This window comes from Theropithecus gelada, chromosome 11 (assembly GCF_003255815.1).
Source record: "Theropithecus gelada isolate Dixy chromosome 11, Tgel_1.0, whole genome shotgun sequence".
NCBI lineage: Eukaryota > Metazoa > Chordata > Mammalia > Primates > Cercopithecidae > Theropithecus > Theropithecus gelada.
Genome location: NC_037679.1, coordinates 113496460 through 113517548, shown reverse-complemented (window position 1 = coordinate 113517548; position 21089 = coordinate 113496460). Strand labels below are relative to the sequence as shown.

General features: G+C 41.9%; 1 protein-coding gene, 1 non-coding gene and 1 pseudogene across 3 annotated transcripts in view; 2 read left to right on the top strand and 1 right to left on the bottom strand.

Moving 5' to 3' along the window:
• AEBP2 (AE binding protein 2) overlaps positions 1-19649 on the bottom strand; it is an 83671-nt gene extending 64022 nt beyond the window's left edge. For both annotated transcript variants that reach the window (XM_025402956.1, XM_025402957.1), the window contains exon 1: positions 18962-19649. In XM_025402956.1, coding sequence (XP_025258741.1) covers positions 18962-19629 — 668 coding nt within the window. In that variant the 5' untranslated portion in view covers positions 19630-19649. The remainder of the gene's footprint in view (positions 1-18961) is intronic.
• LOC112635083 lies at positions 1972-3229 on the top strand (annotated as a pseudogene).
• LOC112635603 lies at positions 13274-13379 on the top strand. The gene has a single exon (XR_003121950.1). It is a non-coding gene; the product is annotated as a U6 spliceosomal RNA (small nuclear RNA).
• Positions 19650-21089: the final 1440 nt, after the last annotated feature.

The window sequence follows — 21089 nt, the reverse complement described above, 5'->3', positions numbered from 1 at the left end:
CTGGCCAGGCGGTGGCTCACACCTGTAACCTCAGCACTGTGGGAGGCCAAGGAGGGTGGATGACGAGGTCAGGAGATCAAGACGATCCTGACTGACACGGTAAAACCCCATCTCTACTAAAAATACAAAAAATTAGCCGGGCGTGGTGGCGGGCGCCTGTACTCCCAGCTACTCCGGAGGCTGAGGCAGGAGAATGGTGTGAACCCAGAAGGCGGAGCTTGCAGTGAGCCAAGAAAGCACCACTACACTCCAGCCTGGGCGACAGAGTGAGAAAATTTCAAGTTTCATGAGGCCCTTAATCCTGAAATGGTTACCTATTTTCCCTACCGCTTGCTTTATATATTTTAAAACATTCAACTATAAAGCACATACTTACATAAACCATACTAATTTAACTCTAAGGCAAATACTAATAATTCTAAGTGAACAACCAATCATAACCAATTTATAAACAATCTCAGGAAAAGTAATAAAAACTCAATGAACTACCATGGAACAATCTGCAAGGTATAGTTAAGTAAAACAAACACAAGTGAAGGGTAGTAATGTTCCAATTTGCATACCTAAGTGGGGGAGGGAGACAGAGATATAGCTAGTCTCCAAGGGCACAGAAAGATAAATGAAACCTAGTGAATATATGGGAGAAGGGATGAGTGGGAGAGAAACTTATCTTTCACTGTATACACCCTTTTTATACCATTTTAACCATGTTGTACCTATACTGCTTTTATTAAAAAGTCCAAAATTAGTTGAAAACCAAATCAATTTTTTTAACTGGACAAAGTAAGGTTAAGAGAGATGTATAACATCTCTTAACATCTGTGAAACATCATTATGGAATCTATCTACATAGTACTTCATGTACTTTTGCTCATTACCTTTACCAAAGAAAAGGAACCGTAAAAAAAAGTCCAAAATCTGGGAAGAGTAAGCATTGTTGAGTCTATGCGTGATATCACATACTTGAAACAGTACTTCATGTGCATGTAGCTCCTGATAAAGACAGCATAATACAAATGTTAAGAACATGAGCTTTGCCTACCACTGGGGACTAAGCTGTGAATACAATGGTAGACAAGGTGAGAGGCAGGTCCTGGGACACTCAAGACATCCCACACACAGAGTCTCCCTCAAGCTGATAAGGGCCAACAGAAGTTCTGCTTCACAACCCCTCTTAGGCTCCTCCCACTTCTACAAAATATCCAATCCTAAAACTCCAGGCTCCCTTTTGCCCCCCCCCCCATGCTGCCACCAGTGGTCCTCTCCATTCTCATGATGAAGGCAATAGACCTGATGCAACAGTAGAGGACAGAAAACACAAACGACAGGTAACTTCTGATTGTGACAGGACCCTGAGGTAGATAGGGATTTCACAGAAAGCAGTGCCTTTCCTCCTATAATACGTTACATAACAAGAGACAACTCACCTAAATTTACAGTATTTCTAGGACCATATAGATGTTAAATTTTTTCACATAGTTAATTCTCCTTTTCAATGAACATCTACTGATTTCATGAAACGTGAAGACCTATACAGCCTGATATTTGGAAGAATACCTAAGCCAGACAATACACTCACACTATGCAGATAGCTTAATCTGAAGCAGTATTTCTCAAACTTTCATGTATATATAAATCAAAAGGGCCCTTATTAACTGCAGATTCTGATTCAGTAGGTTTAGGGTAGGTCCTGAGATAAAGCATGTCTAACAAGTGCCCGCTTGATGCTGCTGTGACATTTTGAGTAGCAGGAACTGAAAAGATCTCTTTGACTAGCTTTTTTTTTTTTCCGCAATGGGGTTGCCGCCAGAACACAGGTGTCGTGATAACTACCCCTAAAAGCCAAAACGGGAAAAGACTCATATCAACATTGATTTCATTGGACACGCAGATTCGGACAAGTTCACCACTACTCGCCATCTGAACTACAAATGTGGTAGCATCGACAAAAGCAGCACTGAAAAATTTGAGAAGGAGGCTGCTGAGATGGGAAAGTGCTCTTTCAAGTAGGCCTGGGTCTTGGATAAACTCAAAGCTGAGTGTGAATGTGGTATCACCATTGATATCTCCCTGCGGAAATTTGAGACCAGCAAGTACTACGTGACTATCACCGATGCCCCAGAACAGAGACTTCATCAAAAACATGATTACAGGGACATCTCAGGCTGACCGTGCTGTCCTGATTACTGCTGCTGGTGTTGGTGATTTGCAGCCGGTATCTCCAAGAATGGACAGACCTAGGAGCATGCCCTTCTAGCTTACACACTGGGGGTGAAACAACTCATTGTTAGTGTTAACAAAATGGATTCCACTGAGCCACCCTACAGCCAGAAGAGATATGAGGAAGCTGTTAAGGAAGTCAGCACTTACATTAAGAAAACTGGCTACAACCCCAACACAGCAGCATTTGTGCCAATTTCTGGCTGGAATGGTGACAACATGTGGGAGCCAAATGCTAACATGCCTTGGTTCAAGGGATGGAAAACCACTCGTAAGGATGGCAATACCAGTAGAACCACGCTGCTTGACACTCTGGACTGCATCCTACCACCAACTTGTCCAACTAACAAGCCCCTTCGCCTGCCTCTCCAGGATGTCTACAGAAAGTGGTGGTATTGGTACTGTTCCTGTTGGCTGAGTGCAGACTGGTGTTCTCAAACCTGGTATGGTGGTCACCTTTGCTCCAGTCATTGTTACAACTGAAGTAAAATCTGTCGAAATGCACCATGAAGCTTTGAGGAAAGCTCTTCCTGGGGACAATGTGGGCTTCAATGTCAAGAATGTGTCTGTCAAGGATGTTCATCACAGCAACGATGCTGGTGACAGCAAAAACGACCCACCAATGGAAGCAGCTGGCTTCCCTGCTCAGGGGATTAACCTGAACCATCCAGGCCAAATAAGTGCTGGCTATGCCCCTGTACTGGATTGCCACACGGCTCACACTGCATGCAAGTTTGCCGAGCTGAAGGAAAAGATTGATCGCCGTTCTGGTGAAAAGCTGGAAGATGGCCCTAACTTCTTGAACTCTGGTGATGCTGCCATTGTTGATATGGTTCCTGGCAAGCCCACGTATGTTGAGTGCTTCTCAGACTATCCACCTCTGGGTCACTTTGCTGTTCGTGGTATGAGACAGACTGTTGTGGTAGATGTCATCAAAGCAGTGAACAAGAAGGCTGCTGGAGCTGGCAAGGTCACCAAATCTGCCCAGAAAGCTCAAAAGGTTAAATGAATATTATCCCTAATATCTGCCACCCTGGTCTTAATCAGTGGTGGAAGAACAGTCCCAGAACTGTTTTGTTTCAATTGGCCATTTAAGTTTAGTAGTAAAAGACTGGTTATAACAATGCATCGTAAAACCTTCAGAGGAAAGGAGAATGTTTTGTGGACCACTTTGGTTTTCTTTTTTGCAAGTGGCAGTTTTAAGTTATTAGTTTTTAAAATCAGTACCTTTTAATGGAAACAACTTGACCAAAAATTTGTCATGGAATTTTGAGACCCATTAAAAAAGTTTAATGAGAAAAAAAAAAAAATCTCTTTGACTAGTGTCGTTACCCAACTGAAACTGACCAAACCATCTAAGAAATTGTTTCATACGGTAAAATGGTAAACCGAATTTTTAAGTTTAAAAAACACGTACACACACGTTGTTAGAGATGCCAGTAGAATATTTAGGGAGCAACCTGAGATATTTTCAACGTCAACAACATTCTCTTTTCCTCTTTTCCCTTAGTTTAGAAACTATCTAGCAGACCAGTTTTCCACCCAACAGCTAGAGCAACCAACTGCATGATTTTATAAAAACAGTTTCCTTTGGAAAGTCGAAGACTGTCTCACTCATACATCCAGAACAGCCCCATCTTTGAGACTCAAATTACTTCCAGGCAAGTATCTGCTTGGTGGACGTGACCAGGGCTGATTCTGAATGTTGCCAATATTGAGAAAGTTATAAAGATCAGTTTGCTAAATGCTAAGGAGCATGAGCATAGGAAACAATACATGGATGCTTATGTTACCATGGCTGAGAAGGACAAAACTATGATCTTAAAGTAACTGAGAAAAGTTCACTAATATGGTTTCTGAATACACACTGCAAATAATCTTTAAGAAACTACCGCTTCCCAAGTGTTGTCTCATTACCAAACAGCAACACATTTTCTTAAAGGGCTATTGAAATACGACTTCTGCCAGGCGCAGTGGCTCATGCCTACAATCCCAGCAACTTGGGAGGTTGGGGTGGAAGGATTTCTAGAGGCTGGAACTTCAAGAGCAACCTGGGCAACATAACAAGAGCCTGTCTCTAAAAAAAAAAAGGAAAAATTAGCTGGGCATGTTGGTACGTGCCTGTAATCCCGGCTACACAGGAGGCTAAGGTGGGAGGATTGCTAGAAGTCCGAGGCCGCAGGGAGCTATGATTGTGCCACTGCATTCCCGCCTGGATGACAGAGCAAGATTCTATCTCAAAAAAAAAAAAACAACAAAAATCTGAGAACCACCAAAGCTTGAGCATCTCCCTAAAACAGATCAAAAGAATATGTTTCTAAACAGGAATACTTTTATTTTATTCTGAGGTTAACTGCTGAATTTGAAATTCAGTCTGAGGTCAAATGGATAGGGGCAAGCCTTATTGGCAGTCCTCTTTTCAGTTCTATGAGCAAATTTATTTGTGTTGTAAATTTTCCTTGGTAATTTTGGGTCATTCTCCCCCCTCCACCCACCTGTCATACCTTTAGTGAGGTCTAGCCTACTGAAATGTCCAACTTTATTTTTTTTAGTATACGTGCCACCAAAGCAAACACTGAAATGTCTAACTTTAAAGGAAGGTAGAGGACAAGGACTTGAAGGATTGAGAGTGTATAACCTGAAATCAAGCATAATTTATTGACATTCAAAAAAACTAAAATCTACGAATTTCAGAATTTTCTACATCACTGAATAAAAAGGCTACGGCTCTGCTGCACTGGTGTTTCTACCACCCTAATTTACGCCTTCACTTCTTCATTTACATAAAATCATGCCTGCAAATCATATACCTTATACCTTAACCAATTAAAGGCCTTTCCCCACAATTACTTTGTGAATCGTCCCTTCACTTACAGGTCTAGACAAGTGTGTGTGTGTGGGGGGTAACAATTACAAGTTGACATAAAACAGTATTAAGAGTCTCAGTGTGAGGTTCTAGTCACTTTTGCATTTGTGACAGGAAGTAAAAACAATTAAGGTCATTAAGCAATGTTGTCTTCCAAATAAAATGTCCTTACTACTAATCCCTGTTCCTAAATCAGTAGAACTAATGTGGTCAGCGCAGTTGCTCGCACCTGTTAATCCCAGCACTTTGAGAGGCAGAGGCGGCAAACGAATTGAGCTCAGGAATTGGAGATCAGCCTGGCAACATGACGAGACCCCACCCCTATTTTTTAAAAAGAACAAACTAAGATACACATGGAGACTGTCCACATCTCCAAATCAGATTTGCAGGACCAAGCAGCCAAAACAGAATAAAAATATAAATTGGGGGCCAGGCACGGTGGATCAAGACTGTAATCCCAGCACCTTGGGAGGCTGAGGTGGGGTAAATCACTGGAGCCACGGAGGTGCAGTTTGCAGTGAGCTGTGATCCCACCTCCACCGCACTCCAGCCCCGGTGACAGAGCAAGACTGTCTCAAAAAACAAAGAAAGAAAGAAATTGGATGCTAAAACTGACATAAACATGTATCATCCACAAACATCCACTTCAAATTTAAATTCATTTGTTCGGGTGAGGTGGCTCACGCCTATAATCCCAGCACTTTGAGAGGCCAAGGCGGGTGGATCACCTGAGGTCAGGAGTTTGAGACCAGCCTGGCCAACATGGCAAAACCCCATCTCTACTAAAATATAAAAATTAGCCGGGCATGGTGTCATGTGCCTGTAATCCCAGCTACTCAGGAGGCTGAGGCAGAAGAATCATTTGAACCCAGGAAGCGGAGGTTGCAGTGAGCTGAGACTGATCGAGCCACTGCACTCAGCCTGAGAAAAAGAGCAAGACTCCTCAAAAAAAAAATATATATATCTATATATATTTTTATATATATATATATCTATATATATATATAGATATATATAGATCAGGCACAGTGGCTCATGCCTATAATCCCAACACGCTGGGAGGCCAAGGTGAGAGGACTGCTTGAGGTCACAAGTTCGAGACCAGACTGGGCAACATGACAAGACCCCCATCTCTACAAAAAAACTTTAAAAAAGGAACGTTAAGTCTATATAGTTTTTCAAAACCTATTTATCCAACTAGGTAAACATTACAACAATACAAAGGAAATCCTATTCTAATCATATTAACAGGTAAACTATCATTCAGCTAACAGGTGATATTCCTTTCATCTATAAAACTGCCACTTATACTAGAAAAATTACACTATGTCTCTCCCGCCCTTATAATCAATTTCTTAAAGGGTAAAATTCAAAACATTGCAAAAACATTTAAGAATCCCCTATATCTTAAGAACTCTGAAATTGTACACCTAATGCACAATTCTAAGAGTAAAAATTCTTTACTTGAGTTACCATTTCTCATCTCCATTCATTGAAACAGATTATAATTATTTGCCCTAATATTTATTCTAAGCTTGACAAAGGGATTAAAAGCTAAAACAACCAAATGAAACAAACATGTACTTCAAGAAGACCATGAACAACAACAAAAAAAAAGAAAAAGAAAACCGTGAACAACCTTGCCTCTTACAAGTTATGACTATTAACGAAAAAAAACAGTTATGTAACCTACTATATAAAATAGCAAAAGGCACTCTAAATCGTGTTTCCACTTTTTATATTAACAGCTAACACTGAGCATTTGCTATATATCCTGAATTGTTCTATGTGCTTGTGTCAGATTGTTGTTTTTTTTGTTTGTTTGTTTGTTTTTTGAGACAGAGTCTTGCTCTGTTGCCCAGGCTGGAGTGCAGTGGCGCAATCTCGGCTCACTGCAAGCTCTGCCGCCCGGGTTCATGCCATTCTCCTGCCTCAGCCTCCCGAGTAGCTGGGACTACAGGCGCCTGCCACCACGCCCGGCTAATTTTTTGTATTTTTAGTAGAGACGGGGTTTCACCGTGTTAGCCAGGATGGTCTCGATCTCCTGACCTCGTGATCCGCCCATCTCGACCTCCCAAAGTGCTGGGATTACAGGCGTGAGCCACCGCGCCTGGCCTCAGATTGTATTTTTTTAAAGATGGCCACTTTTGGCCAGCAGCAGTGGCTCTTGCCTGTAATCCCAGCACTATGGGAGGTTGAGGCAGACACATCACTTGAACCCAGGAGTTCAAGACCAGTCTGGGTAATATGGTGAAACTCCATCTCAATAAAAAACAAAAATCCCAGCACTTTGGGAGTCTGAGGTGGGTGGATCACCTGAGATCAGGAGTTCGAGACCAGCCTGGTCAACATGGTGAAACCCTACCTCTACTAAAAATACAAAAATTAGCTGGGTGTGGTGGAGTATACCTGTAATCCCAGCTACTTAGGAGGCTGAGACGGGAGGATCGCTTAAACCCGGGAGGTGGAGGTACAGTGAACCAAGATTGTGCCACTGCACTCCCATCTGGATGACAGAGCAAGAATTTATCTCAAAAATAAATAAATAAAATAAAAGATGGCCACTTTTAGGCCAGGTGCAGTGAGGCACAACTGTAGTCCCAGCTACTCAGGAGGCTAAGGTGGTAGGACGGCTTGAGTATCAGAGCTCAACATTGCAGTATGCCATGATTGTGCCTGTGAATAGCTACTGCACTCCAGCCTGGTCAACCCAGCAGGCGAGACCTTGTCTCTCAAAAATAAAAAAAAATTAAAAGATGGTCACTTTTGAAAGACCCCATCCTTATTCCTCTTCTTATTACACAGCACTAATAGGTGTTGTCTGTATTACCTCCCCTTGAATTTGGTGAGGCCTAAGACTTCTGCAGAAGTGATGTTGCCAGACTTCCAAGGCTAAGTCAAAAGGGAATACAGTTTCAGCCTGGCTCGCTCTTGGAACACTCAGCTTGGGGGTCCTCAACTACCATTTAAGAAATCTGCCTCCCCTGAAGCCGCAAAGTTGAAGAGATCCTGTGAAGAACATACACAGAGCTAGAGAGGGATGCCTGAGAAGCCCCAGCTGTTTCTGAGTCCCAGCTGTTTTGAGTCTTCCCAGCCCAGGCACCAGACATGTGACAGATACATGACATGAGTCAGTGGGCATTCTGATTCCAGTCCCTAGTCTTTAAGCTGCTTCCACAAGCTGATACCTAGTAGAGCAGAAATGAGCTGACCCTGCAGAACCCGGCCCAAATCACTGATTCGTAAGTTAAATAAATGCTGTAGTTTTAAACCACTAAATGTTGGAAAAGGGCTGCCAGGCAGCCGAAATAACTGGAACAATGTTCGATGTGTATTAACTCTGTAATGCTCACAACTCTAATAAACTGTTATTCATATCCTTTTCTTTCAGATAAACTAAGATTTGCCCATAGTCAAACAAGTGCAAAACAGTAATGCCAAAAAAACTGTCATACTACTATACATTCAAAGGAGAAACTTGAATGAAGAAATAACTGAAATACAGCCTATAGTATACATCAAAATGGCACTAATACTTCTTTAGTGCAACTAAAAAAAAGACATATTTTTTCTTTTCTTTCATTTTCTTTTTTTTAGACAGTGTCTCACTCTGTCACTCTGTACAGTGGCACAAACATAGTTCACTGGAGCCTCAACTTCCCAGGTTCAAGTGATCCTCCCACCTGAGTAGCTGGGACTACAAGTATGCACCACTATATCTGGCTGTTTTCTTTCTTTTTTTTTTTTTTTTTTTTTTTTTCGTAGAGATGGGATCTCACTATGTTGCTTACGCCGGTCTCAAACTCCTGGGTTGAAGCTATCCTCCCTCCTCAGCCTCCCAAAATGCTGAGATTACAGGCATGAGTCACTGTGCCAGGCTGACATTTTCATCTAGTATGCAAAACTTTCATCTAGTGTAGCACACAAGCAAAAGTTCTTTGGTTTTCTACATTCATAGTGCATAATACAAAAGATATTTAACATCTACATAAAATTTGACCCATTCAGGCAGATAGTTTTACTAACAAGATAAACTATTAAATTTTGATTCCCACAAGTCAATTAACGTCATAAAAATTCAAGGTCAGTCATAGAAAGCAATACTGAGGGTACAAAGAAATTGTCCCAAATTTAGAACTTAGGTCACTGAAACAGATTTGAGCCTAACAATGACAACATCAAATCCAACTCCAAACATTCCTTCCCAAGGCAATGGGGTAGTCACTTTTTCTATTTACGAAGGACAAAGAGCAAATTATAAAACTGGTCTTAAACAGGATTAAGGAATTTAGACACAACAGATTCTATAAGGCCACCTGATTTTGCTTTCAAAACTGCGGTGGTGCTGTAGGCTTTTTGGTCTATAAACTCAAACAAATAGGAAAAAAAAAGTAAAGACAAGTGCCTATTTTATTACATGTGTTTCGTGTGTGTGTTACAAATAAGTCAAATTTCCCTAAGGCCCTTCCTATTCATCTAAGGTGGAAGGAATTCTGCTCCCACATGATCCAGTTAATTTGTATTGTCACCTATAAACTTCTATTCAGAGTAAACTCCCAAACCTAGTTAGCGCCTTGCACACAGTAAATGCTCATCATTTTTAGCAAAAAACTTAAGTAGTATTTTTTAAGGCAAGTAAAATATATGGCTTTGTCACACTAAAATAATTCAAAAAAAAAATTAACTGGAAGCACACTAAAAATCATTAGCCAAAACCAAGATATTATCACTATTATTACAAGCTATTATCACTGTAATTTAAAAAGCTAGAATGAATTTTTATCATCAAGAAAAAGACTACTTTCTATCCTCACAATTATTTCTCTGGTTAAAGACAAACGATTTTTTCTTTCCTGAAGACCCAGCAGCATTCATTAAATTGGCCAAAAGGGACTTTATGCAACAATGATGAAATATAGTCTATGGAAAACAAGTAGGCTACATTCTTTTATCACACTATGCACTGAGCACATTACTTTAAATTTGTCCTATCAAATCTATCACCCTTTAAGATTACTTCACCCACATTTTTCATCCAGCTTAAAGTATCAGCCAGCCATTGATATCTTTACAAACACTAGAAACATTCCACTTCAACACAATTACACTAAGGAAGTTATCTTTACCTTTTTACAAACATTTCCAGAGAAATGTATATACACAAAGATGGTATGTTTAAAAAAAGAATCCACTATGAAGAACACTCATTTAATAAAGAAGCAATTACATTTGAAGGTTTAATTAGTATTAAATCATAAAAAGAACTTTACTAAGGAAATTCTGAGGAAAAACATCAGGTAACTTCAGTATACATTTCTGACAAGAATGACTACTGTCATTCTTGACTCAACACCTCAAAACACATGTTGAAGTAACAATTTCCGAGATTAATTTAAAACACTAAAAAAATCTATGGCCAATTCATCTACTCTTTGTACTTTAAAAAATATTTACGAAAAGTAATGATAGCCAGGTGTGGTGGCTCACATCTGTAATCCCTGCACTTTGGGAGGCCAAGGTGGGAGGACTGCTTGAGCTCAGGGGTTCGAGACCAGCCTGGGCAACACAGGGAGACCCCATCTATACAAAAAATGAAAAAATTAGCTGGGCATGGTAGTGCATGCCTGTAGCTCCAGCTATCTGGAAGGCTGAGGCAGGAGAGTCACTTGGGTCCAGGAGTTTAAGACTGCAGTGAGCTGTGATGGTACCACTGCACTCCAGCATGAGTGACAGAGCAAGACCCTGTCTCGAAGTACAAACAAAACAAAAACAACTGTTTTCTTTTTCTTTCATCAGCCACACTAATGAAACTGAGAAAGAAATATGTAATCAGGTATTTCCACATTCAGTTGAATTCAACCAATTACTGAGAATGAATACAGGCAACAACATACTAAGTGAGTGCAGAAGGCAAGTTCTGCAAGTATAAATGAGACCTCATCTTTACTTTTTTTTTTTGAGATGGGAGTCTTGCTCTGTTGCCCAGGCTGGAGTGCAATGGCACGATCTCAGATCATTGCAACCTCCACCTCCCAGGTTCAAGCTATTCTCCTGCCTCAGCCCCCCGAGTAGCTGGGATTACAGGCATGCGCCTAATTTTTGTATTTTTATTATGGGTGTGAGCCACCATGTCCGGCCAGATCTTTACTTTTAAAATGTTATAGCCTAGAGGAAATAAACACAAATGGATATTTCAATACAACGCCATAAATATGAAGTAGAAATATGATGACTTCTGGCCAAGAACGGTTGCTCACGCCTGTAATCCCAGCACTTTGGGAGGCCAAGGAGTTGAAAATCAGTCTTGGCAACATAGCAAGACCTAATCTCTATTTTCAAAAATAAAAAAAATTTTTTTTAAGAAATATGGTGACTTTTAAACCCAAAAGAACCTACCTAAAATATCCTTGAGATCTTGGAAATAACAAAGCCACACACGGCAATATTCTGAGTTTGTCTAAAGAATATAATACATTACCTATTTGTTTAACTGTATTTAAAGTACTTGCCAACCCTACAGCAGTACCCTCACATTTGAGCTCCAAATTACTTTATACTGTTTTGTCAAAAACCCTCATTTTTAAGAAAAAGAATCAATCTGAGCTTCACAGAAATGAATGATTTGCCACATTTCCTGACGGCAATAAAGTCAAGACTACAATACTGATCACTTATCCTCAGCTGGAGTATTCTTTCCACTGCACCTTCTCTGCATGAGAAATGGGGATATAAATGACTCTATGAAGTAAATACATAACCCCTTTACATGTCATCTCACTTAATCCTAGCACTACTCCTATTTTACAGATAAAGAAGCAACTTCTGAGAAGTTAGATTACATCCATGCTCTTTCACTACTCAATGTTCCTTTAGTTATTCTAGTGACAGTTGTGTCTGGAAAAACGATGCAAACTATTGTTCAAATTAAATCCTCAAGAAAACGTATTCAGAAATAAATAACATTTACATAGCCAGGTGCTACAGATAAAGTGCCAATCAAGACAGACATGGTTTTTCTTCTCAGGGAGCACACAACCCAGCAGCGGAGATAAATGGTAAACAATTACCCATATTGGGGTGAGGGTAATAAAGAACTAGGAATGTTGACAATACGTCTAACAAGGAACCAGCCTGTTCGAGGTAAGACTTGAATGTGAACTAGGGAGTTATACAGCCAGAAAGTGAAGAGAATAAAAAGAATTTTTATTCTCCTGAACATGCTATGCTCATTCCTGCCTATATGTTTCAGTTAGGCTTTCTAGAATTCTCTCATCATTTACCCAAGCCTAAAATCTGGCCCCCTTCCCACACAAAATCCTTAGTCACTGACTATACAACACGTTCCAACTCTACTTTTTTTGCTTTGTTATTTTTGTGTGTGCTTGAGAGAGTCTTGCTCTGTCACCCAGGTTTGACTACAGTGGCACGATCATAGCTCTTTGCAGCCTCAGACTCCTGGGCCCAAGTGATACTCCTGCCTCAGCCTTTCAAGTAGCTGGGACGGAGTCTCGCTCTGTCACCCAGGCTGAAGTGCAGTGGTGTGAACTCTGCTCACTCACTGCCAGCTCCGCCTTCTGGGTTCACGCCATTCTCCTGCCTCAGCCTCCCAAGTAGCTGGGACTACAGATGCCTGCCACCATGCCCGGCTAATTTTTTTCTGTATTTTTAGTAGAGACGGGGTTTCACCGTGTTAGCCAGGATGGTCTTGATCTCCTGACCTCGTGATCTGCCTGCCTTGGACTCCCAAAGCGCTGGGATTACAGGCGTGAGCCACCATGCCCAGCCTGTAGATAGGATCTTGTTATGTTGTCCTGGCTGGTCTCGAACTCCTAGGCTCAAGGGATCCTCCCACCTTAGCCTTCCAAAGTGCAGGGATGACAGGTGTGAGTAACCATACCTGCCTCCAGTTCTAATTTGAATGCACCATGTCGCAATTTACAGAAAAAACAGAATACAATAATCTCTTTAGCCTGCTCTTTAAACACTAAATATCTGAGGAGATACCATCACATTTCTTATCACTAAATGGGGTGCAATGGGTCTTAGTTTTTAAGACCAATATAATTATTACTTTCACAAATGCAAACTATTCATCATAAAAATAAATTAATCATGGATTAGACCACTGCTATGCATTGCCATTACTAGAAAACTTATTCCAAAACTTTTTACCAATAGATAACAGGCATGCTCATTTCAGCAGCACACATGATAAACTTGGAACAATACAGAGAAAATTAGCATGGCCCTGCACAAGGATGACACACAAATTCATGAAGCATTCCACTTATTTTCTAATTGTTTTTAATATGTACGTGCAGCTAGTTATTGCCTAAAAAAAAAACTAGTTATCTTTTTTTATAACTAGCTGCACATACATATTAAAAACAATTTAAAATGAAGGCTTTTAGGCCCACCACAGAACAGTCACAGAAAACTGATTAAAATGTACATGCTGTAATCAAATATTTTAGTCTACCATATCCTTTTGCAAATTTCTGCAACACTCATTTGCAGACTCTTGCCATACATCTAACACCTGATTGATACAGTACTTTTGGGCATTCCAGATCATATAGCACTTCATAATAATAGACGTTGCTAACTACTATCAATTCATTTGAGCAGTGATTCTCTCTGCCGCTCATGAGGTAAGGGCTTCGTTTTATACCCTGCTGCATCCCCAGCATCTAGAAGAGTATCTGGCATGAGGCCGGGCACGGTGGCTCACGCCTGTAATCTCAGCACTTTGGGAGGCCGAGGCAAGCGGATCATTTGAGGTCAAGAGTTCAAAATCAGCCTGGCCAACAAGGTGAAACCCTCTCTACTAAAAATACAAAAAAAAAAAAAAAATAGCAGGGCATAGTGGCATGTGCCTGTAATCCAGCTACTCAGGAGGCTGGGCAGGAGAACTGCTTGAACCCGGGAGGCAGAGGCTGCATTGGGCTGTCACCCAGGCTGCAGTGAGCCAAGATCGCATCACTTCACTCCAGCCTGGGTGAGAGTGAGACCCTATATCAAAACAAGTAAAGCACCTGTCACGTAACAGGGATTCCATATACATCTGCAGAATATACCCATCACATAGTAAACACTTAATAAATATGTACCAAATACTCTACAAGTAATTCACATAGCAATCATACAGGATAGGAACCATTATTGTCCCCCTTTCACAGACCTGAAGTAGCAAGACGTTAAATAAATACTACTGTTGGGCCATGTGCCTGTGGTCCCAGCCACTTGCGAGGCAGAGGTTGCAGTGAGCTGAGATCGCGCCACTGCACTCCAGCCTGGGTGACAGAGCAAGACTCTGTCTCAAAATAAACAAATAAATGCATACATACATACTACTTTTGGTATTTTCAATTTAATGCTAGTAATTAATGGAGTATTCACCACACCCAAGACATGTTAGGTACTTACAAAGATCCTAAAAAAGCAAAAATGTTCCTGCCCTCCAAAATACCATTCTACAACAGAAAAGATGCACACATTCAAGCAACGTGGATGGATTCTTCAAAACAGTTCACAGCACTCTTTAACAAATTATTTCACTTAAACCACGAAACAACACTTCAGAGTAATACCTAACTCTGTTTTGTAGTTGAGGAACTAAAGTTCAAAGATACTACTCAAACATCGAAATATAGGTAGTAATATTAAGATTTAGGCCAGGTGTGGTGGCTCATGCTCAGGCTGGTCTCAAACTCCTGACCTCATGTGATTTGCCCTCCTCGGCCTCCCGAAATGCTGGGATCACAGGTGTGAGCCACATGCCTGGACAATATATACTTTCATATATTAACTGATTCAATAGCTAGTATTAATTTGTAAACTAATTCCACGGGCATTTTAAATATTAAAATTCCATTTAAAAGCTAATTTACTACCTGAAATTGAGACTGTCTTCTATTTTCTTGGCATTAACTTTTTTAGCATAAATACACGTTCAGTAACAAGTGTTGACATTTGATCATTTGTTGGATGACTCATTCATTCAACTATATTTTAAACTATTTTTACATGATACTGTGTTGGAAGAATGAAAATAAAATTATGTTTAAAAATTTTATTATTTTTGTTTTTAAGTTACCATAGCCTCTGAAATTAACCTAAGAGCGTAACTTTTTAAAAAGTACCTCAGTTTCACTGAAGAGAAAAAAAGTTCAAAGTAAAAAAAAAAAAAAAAAAAGCTACGTTTTAGTAGTTTCACATAGCTAAATACTTCTCCCTACTATCTTTAAAACCAAAACACTTCTCCCTCCTATCTTTATAATCAGAGTAAAAATAAAATTACATAAAATTTCAAGATTTTGTAAATTTACCATAATAAACACGCTATAAACTTACACTGGTTTTGAATAACTTTCTCCTGGGGGGAGAAAAATCAAGTTTTTGTACTAAGTGGTATTTAATCATTTCATAAATTAGTCACTTTTTACCACAAAACCTTCCAATACCATAAATGACATCTCAGGTCACAACCTCTAATATCTATGTCTTTATATTTAATTATCTTTTTTTGAGATGGAGTCTTGCTCTGTCACCCAGGCTGGAGTACAGTGGTACAATCTCAGTTCACTGTAACCTCCGCCTCCCAGGTTCAAGCAATTTTCCTGCCCCAGCCTCCTGAATAGCTGGGATTACATGCCTGCACCACCACGCCTGGCTTATTTATTTGTATTTTTAGTAGAGATGGGGTTTCACCATGTTGTCCAGGCTGGTCTTGGAATTCCTTGACCTCAAATGATCCACCAGCCTCGGCCTCCCAAAGCGCTGGAATTACAGGGGTGAGCCACCATGTCCAGCCTAATTATCTTTTTAAAAGTAACACTTAAGATATTTAACATGGCCTGTGGTGGTGGCTCACTCCCGTAATCCCAGCACTTTGGAAGTCCGAGGTGGGAGGATCATCTGTGGTCAGGAGTTCGAGACCAGCCTGGCCAACATGGTGAAACCTCATCTCTACTAAAAATAAAAAATTAGCCAGAGGTGGTAGCACTCACCTGTAATCCCAGTTACTCAGGAGGCTGAGGTAGGAGAATCGCTTGAACCCACGAGGCAGAGGCTACAGTGAGCCGAGATTGTGCCACTGCACTCCAGCCTGGGTGACAGAGTGAGACTCCGTCTCAAAAAAAAAAAAAAAGAAAAAGATATTTAACAAAGATGTTCAACAAATTCTATGGCATATCAGATAAACTAAAAAGTATAATGTAATCAAAACAATAGGAAGGTAAATGGGCATTATGATAATGGAATCCTTGTAATAGGAATGCCTAAAAATGTTATAGAGCACTTTAAAACTAAGATTATCCTTCCATTAGTTACAAAAATGAAGTTTTCTTACCATGATATCCATCTATAAAATCCACAGATTGATGTAATTTATAATAATTATAGATCCTTTCCAAACTCAAAATAACTGGGAGAAAAATCTCAAAGGCAACAAAGAGGTGTTTCAGAATTAAGATTATTAAGACCACAAGTCAGTTTCACTAGTAAGACTTCTTCATACAAGTGACAAATCTATTACCCTGAAACGGTGACATTAAAACAGTATTTTGTAGTCTCTAAAATTAAGCATTAAGAAAACCAAGTTTGCTTGGTTATCAAGTTTTAACTTCAGTTGGATTTGACAGCCATATTTTACTTCTTATTCTGAAATAAGACATAAAAATTATATACTCAAGTAAATATCTCACAAATGTCAAATAAAAGCCAAAATTCCACTTCCTAAATGTACTTAACCAATAATTCATTTGTCTCCTGAAGTGATGTAGTAAATAGAAACTAACTAAAAACAAAACTCTGACACATATCATCACTTCGTTTTTTTGAGACAGAGTCTCGCTCTGTCGCCCAGGCTGGAGTGCAGTGGTACCATCTAGGCTCACTGCAACCTCTGCCTCCCGGGTTCCAGCGATTCTCCTGCCTCAGCCTCCCGAGTAGCTGGGACCACAGACGCATGCCACCACTCTCGGATAATTTTTGTATTTGTAACGTAGGTAAGGTTTCACTGTGTTGGCCAGGCTGATCTCAAACTCCCGACTCAGGTGATCCGCCCACCTCGGCCTCCCAAAGTGCCAGGGTTACAGGCGTGAGCCACCGCGCCCGGCCTCCACTTATTTAAGGTGAATTATTCTAACTCTTAAGTGGAAGTAACAGGGGACTTGAGAACCTTTGTTCATATGCAGCCCACCATTTCCATGCTGTATTTACTGTCCTGAGTAAGACACTCAACTTGCTGCTTGATCTGTTAAACCGAAGTCAAAATAATACCTATCTTGCACCAAAGTTGTGGGAAAGAAATGGAAGACATCGAATTTGTACAGTGGTAGGCAAGTATACGTGTATACTGGGTAAATGAAAAACACTGATTTTATAAACTAATGTCAACTTTCAGATATGTAATGGTATTAGAGGAGAATAAAATGGTAAAAATAGCACATGCTTCATTGTGCAGTTTACATCAATTTTTAATTTTCTTGAAGACATTCTCCTTCCTACTCATGCCTACACAGTTCAACACAATTTTCCTAAGGTTTGTACAGTCTACTTTACCCCAAGATACTTTCTTAACTAGACGTTAATGTCAAACAGAATCTAATGCTAGATTTTCAAAATCTCCAGGACTCTGTCTTACTTGTAGCATTAAATACTAAGGTGTTCGTTTTTAATCAATTAATCGGAATTCCTAGAACTTCAGAATATTAAACTCTTAAATGAAAATCACTACCGACCACTAAATTTTCCATTGCTATACTTTTCTGGGGAGCATGTTTAAAAAAAAAAATCTTACTGATTGTCAAAACATAAGCAGATGGTCAAAATAAATGCTAATACACTTTAGAAGTGGCATAATACGCATGATGTGATTCTCGTTTTTTTAAAAGTACACTAAAAACCAACCCAAACAGACCAAAAGTAATGACAGGACAACTGAAACGTATACTATCACACTTTTTAAATGTTCTGAAAAAATGCGCATTTTTGTCACTCTCCAGTTACTTCTAACAAGCTTTAGTCAGAAAAATAATACTCATTCCTTCCGAGACCTCTCCAATATATGACTTTAAATATTATCATGTAAAATCATGACTCTCACATTGAAGCATTACTATAAAGCCGCAAACTACGTTGCACCTTCCAGACTGTATTTTGTTACGATTCCAACTCTCTGATTCCGCAAAGTTATCTTAAAAGGCCATCAATTCACTATTCTTTTCCACAACCATTTATACGTGTTTAAAACTTTTTCCCAGATATGCTCCCAAAACAGAAAAGATTGTTAAAATCACGTTGGAGACCACATGACTGACTACAAATGAAGGATTTGGAAAGCAATGATTTAATACAAAAGAACAATCCTTTTTTGTTTAAGTAGAGAAAAGTGATAGCTGGGGTCTCCCCTCTGGACAAGGAAGTTCTGTTAAATCCAGGCGAGACCAGCCATATTGGAAACACTTGTCAATTACAGTTCTGACAAGTGTTCCCGAACACGGTTGGATGAAGCTAACCTTGAGTACCGACGTGTGTACGTCAAGGCCCTCTTCTGCTCCGCCAGAGGATCTGGGCCCGTTTGGGGACTGTTTCCGAGTTAGAGCCGTCCTGAGGTCCGTGAGGAGCGAAGCGCCGAGGGGAAAGAGGGCGGGGAAAGGAGAGTTGGGGGGGAACGGTTTGAGTTGGAAGCCGCGATGCGCTGCGAGAGGGGCGCGGCGGCGGCGGCGAGAGATTTCCGAGTTGAGAGCCTGGGGGAGGGGCCGAGGATTCGGGGAGCAGGGGGATCGCGGCAAAAAGTCGCCTTGGTCCCCCTTTGAGGGGCTCGGGAGTTCAAGAGGAGGAAGGGAAAGGGAAACGCTTCAGAGCACTGACCTGTCCTCCGAGTCCATGCGGCTCAGGGGTTCCCCATCCGACGACATCTCCAAGCTGCCTCGCCGGCCCCCGGAGGTCGCGCTGCTTCCGCCTCCCCCAGTCCCGTAGCCCTCGTCGCCGCCGCTGGAGACGACGCTGCTGCTACTGCTGCCGCCCCCGCCGCCGCCCTGGCTGCCCCGCGGTCCCTTGGGCTCCTCCAGGCCCTCCTTGCCGTCCCCATCCCCGCTGCTGCTGCTGGCGGCGCCGGGGCTCAGCGACCGGGTCTCATCACTGCTGCTCCCGCCGCTGCTGCCCACCAGGCTCTCGGCGCTACTCTCCTCCTCACCCCCGCCGCTGCTGCTGCTCTCATCTTCCTCCTCCTCGTCGTCGTCCTCCTCGTCTTCGTCCTCCCCGGCCTGGCTGGCGCTCTCAGGGCTCGGCTCCGACATCGTCTCCGCCTCGCCGCCCCCCACTCCGCCGCCGCCTCCGCCGCCCCCACCGCTGCCGCCGTTCAGCAGCAGCGCCGCCACCGCCTCTGCCTCTGCCTCCTCTTCCTCCTCCTCCTCTTCCTCCTCCTCCTCGGGGGGCTCAGCCCGGCCCCGCGCCGCCGAACCCGGGCTGCCGGGGGGCAGAGGGCTCAGGCGGGAGAGCTCCTCCAGGTCGGCCATGTCGGTGATAGCGGCGGCCATGGCGGCGCCTGCTCCTCCTCCTCCTCCTCCCTGCCGCCGCCGCCGCCTCCCTCTCTCGACTCTCGCTCTCTCGCCCCCCTCCCAAACGCCCAAAACTCCGCCGACGCCGCTGCAGAGCAGGAGGAGGGCCCGCGAGCTGCGTCAGCCTGCACACGCGCTACGGAGCCCGCGCGGGGACAGGCGCGCGACTACGCGCACTCACACGGAGACGGCTGCGCGCCTGCGCGGCGGCACGAGGCGGCACCTCAGCTGGCTGCGAGTTCTGCGCCCGCGCCCCCGCCCGGAGCCCGCCCCGCTGCCCCGCGCCCGCCCCCGCCCCCGCCCCCGCCCGGCCCCGGCAAGTGCTCAGCGTTTCCTCGGGGCCTTCCCACGCCGTGCTGGGCTTCGAAGCCCAGGGACACGCGGACTGAAAACTCCAACGCTGGCCGGGGATTTTAGCAGCCTTCCGAGTTCTCACGATAGACTCATTCATTCCGGGGGTGTTTGGGGAGTGTCCCCTCTGTACAGGCGCTGAGCCAGGAATAGAACGAGCCTACATTCTACGAAGAGAGCCGTTTAAAATGGGCAAAAAACACTAGGGTGTAAGGTACTAAATTTATATGCGCAACATAGGGCGACAGGTTTTAATACACCCTGTGTTTGAATACCCCTGGGGATGTTGACATCCTGAACCCAGAGCAAACATCTTGGTTCAAGGTCCTCAAACTTTTTAGTTCATGAGCCTTCGAAAACAATTTTGTAAAGCCGTGTATGTTCTTAAACAGTTTAAAATGACAGCTACATTTCTTCCGGCTTATAAATATTTCATCTGTCGCATTTTTTAAAGACTGTATAGCCAATGGATTCTAAATACCGTAGGGATTTAATACCCACTAATATCCATTTTTTAAAAATGCAGTTTGGAAAATACAATTTCCAAACATTGTCTTCTGGAACTCATATTGACGTTCCATATCCCCTCTAGAATTTTATCCTAATAATATATTTTATATTTGAACTCTATTTTGGTTGTCTTACTACATTTCCTTGTAATAAAAATGTGTACATAAATTGAAGTATCTGGGTTGTTTTTTACATTTTCTGTGATCATACAGCTCTTATTTCAACTGATCAAAACACATCTATTTCAAATGTTTGTAAGTACTAAACACAAAAGCAAAATTTTATTGGCAATGCATCTTGCAGAAATGAACTTGGGTGGACTTTTTTCTAATATACATTATGACCTTCAATGGATGGATTTTTTTTGAGAAACAGTTCAGCATCAGTTCTATTCCAAGTTTTCAATTCCATGGATGTAAGTATTGAGAAAATTTGTTAGCATAAAAAAGCAGATGAGAATGAATGGAGTTTTGTTATAGTAATGCCACACGATTCTTTGAATGCCTTTCAAATTATATGCCCAAAAATCGCATAAAGATCTAACAAAGAAAAAATACTTTTAATGATCTGTCAGCTGA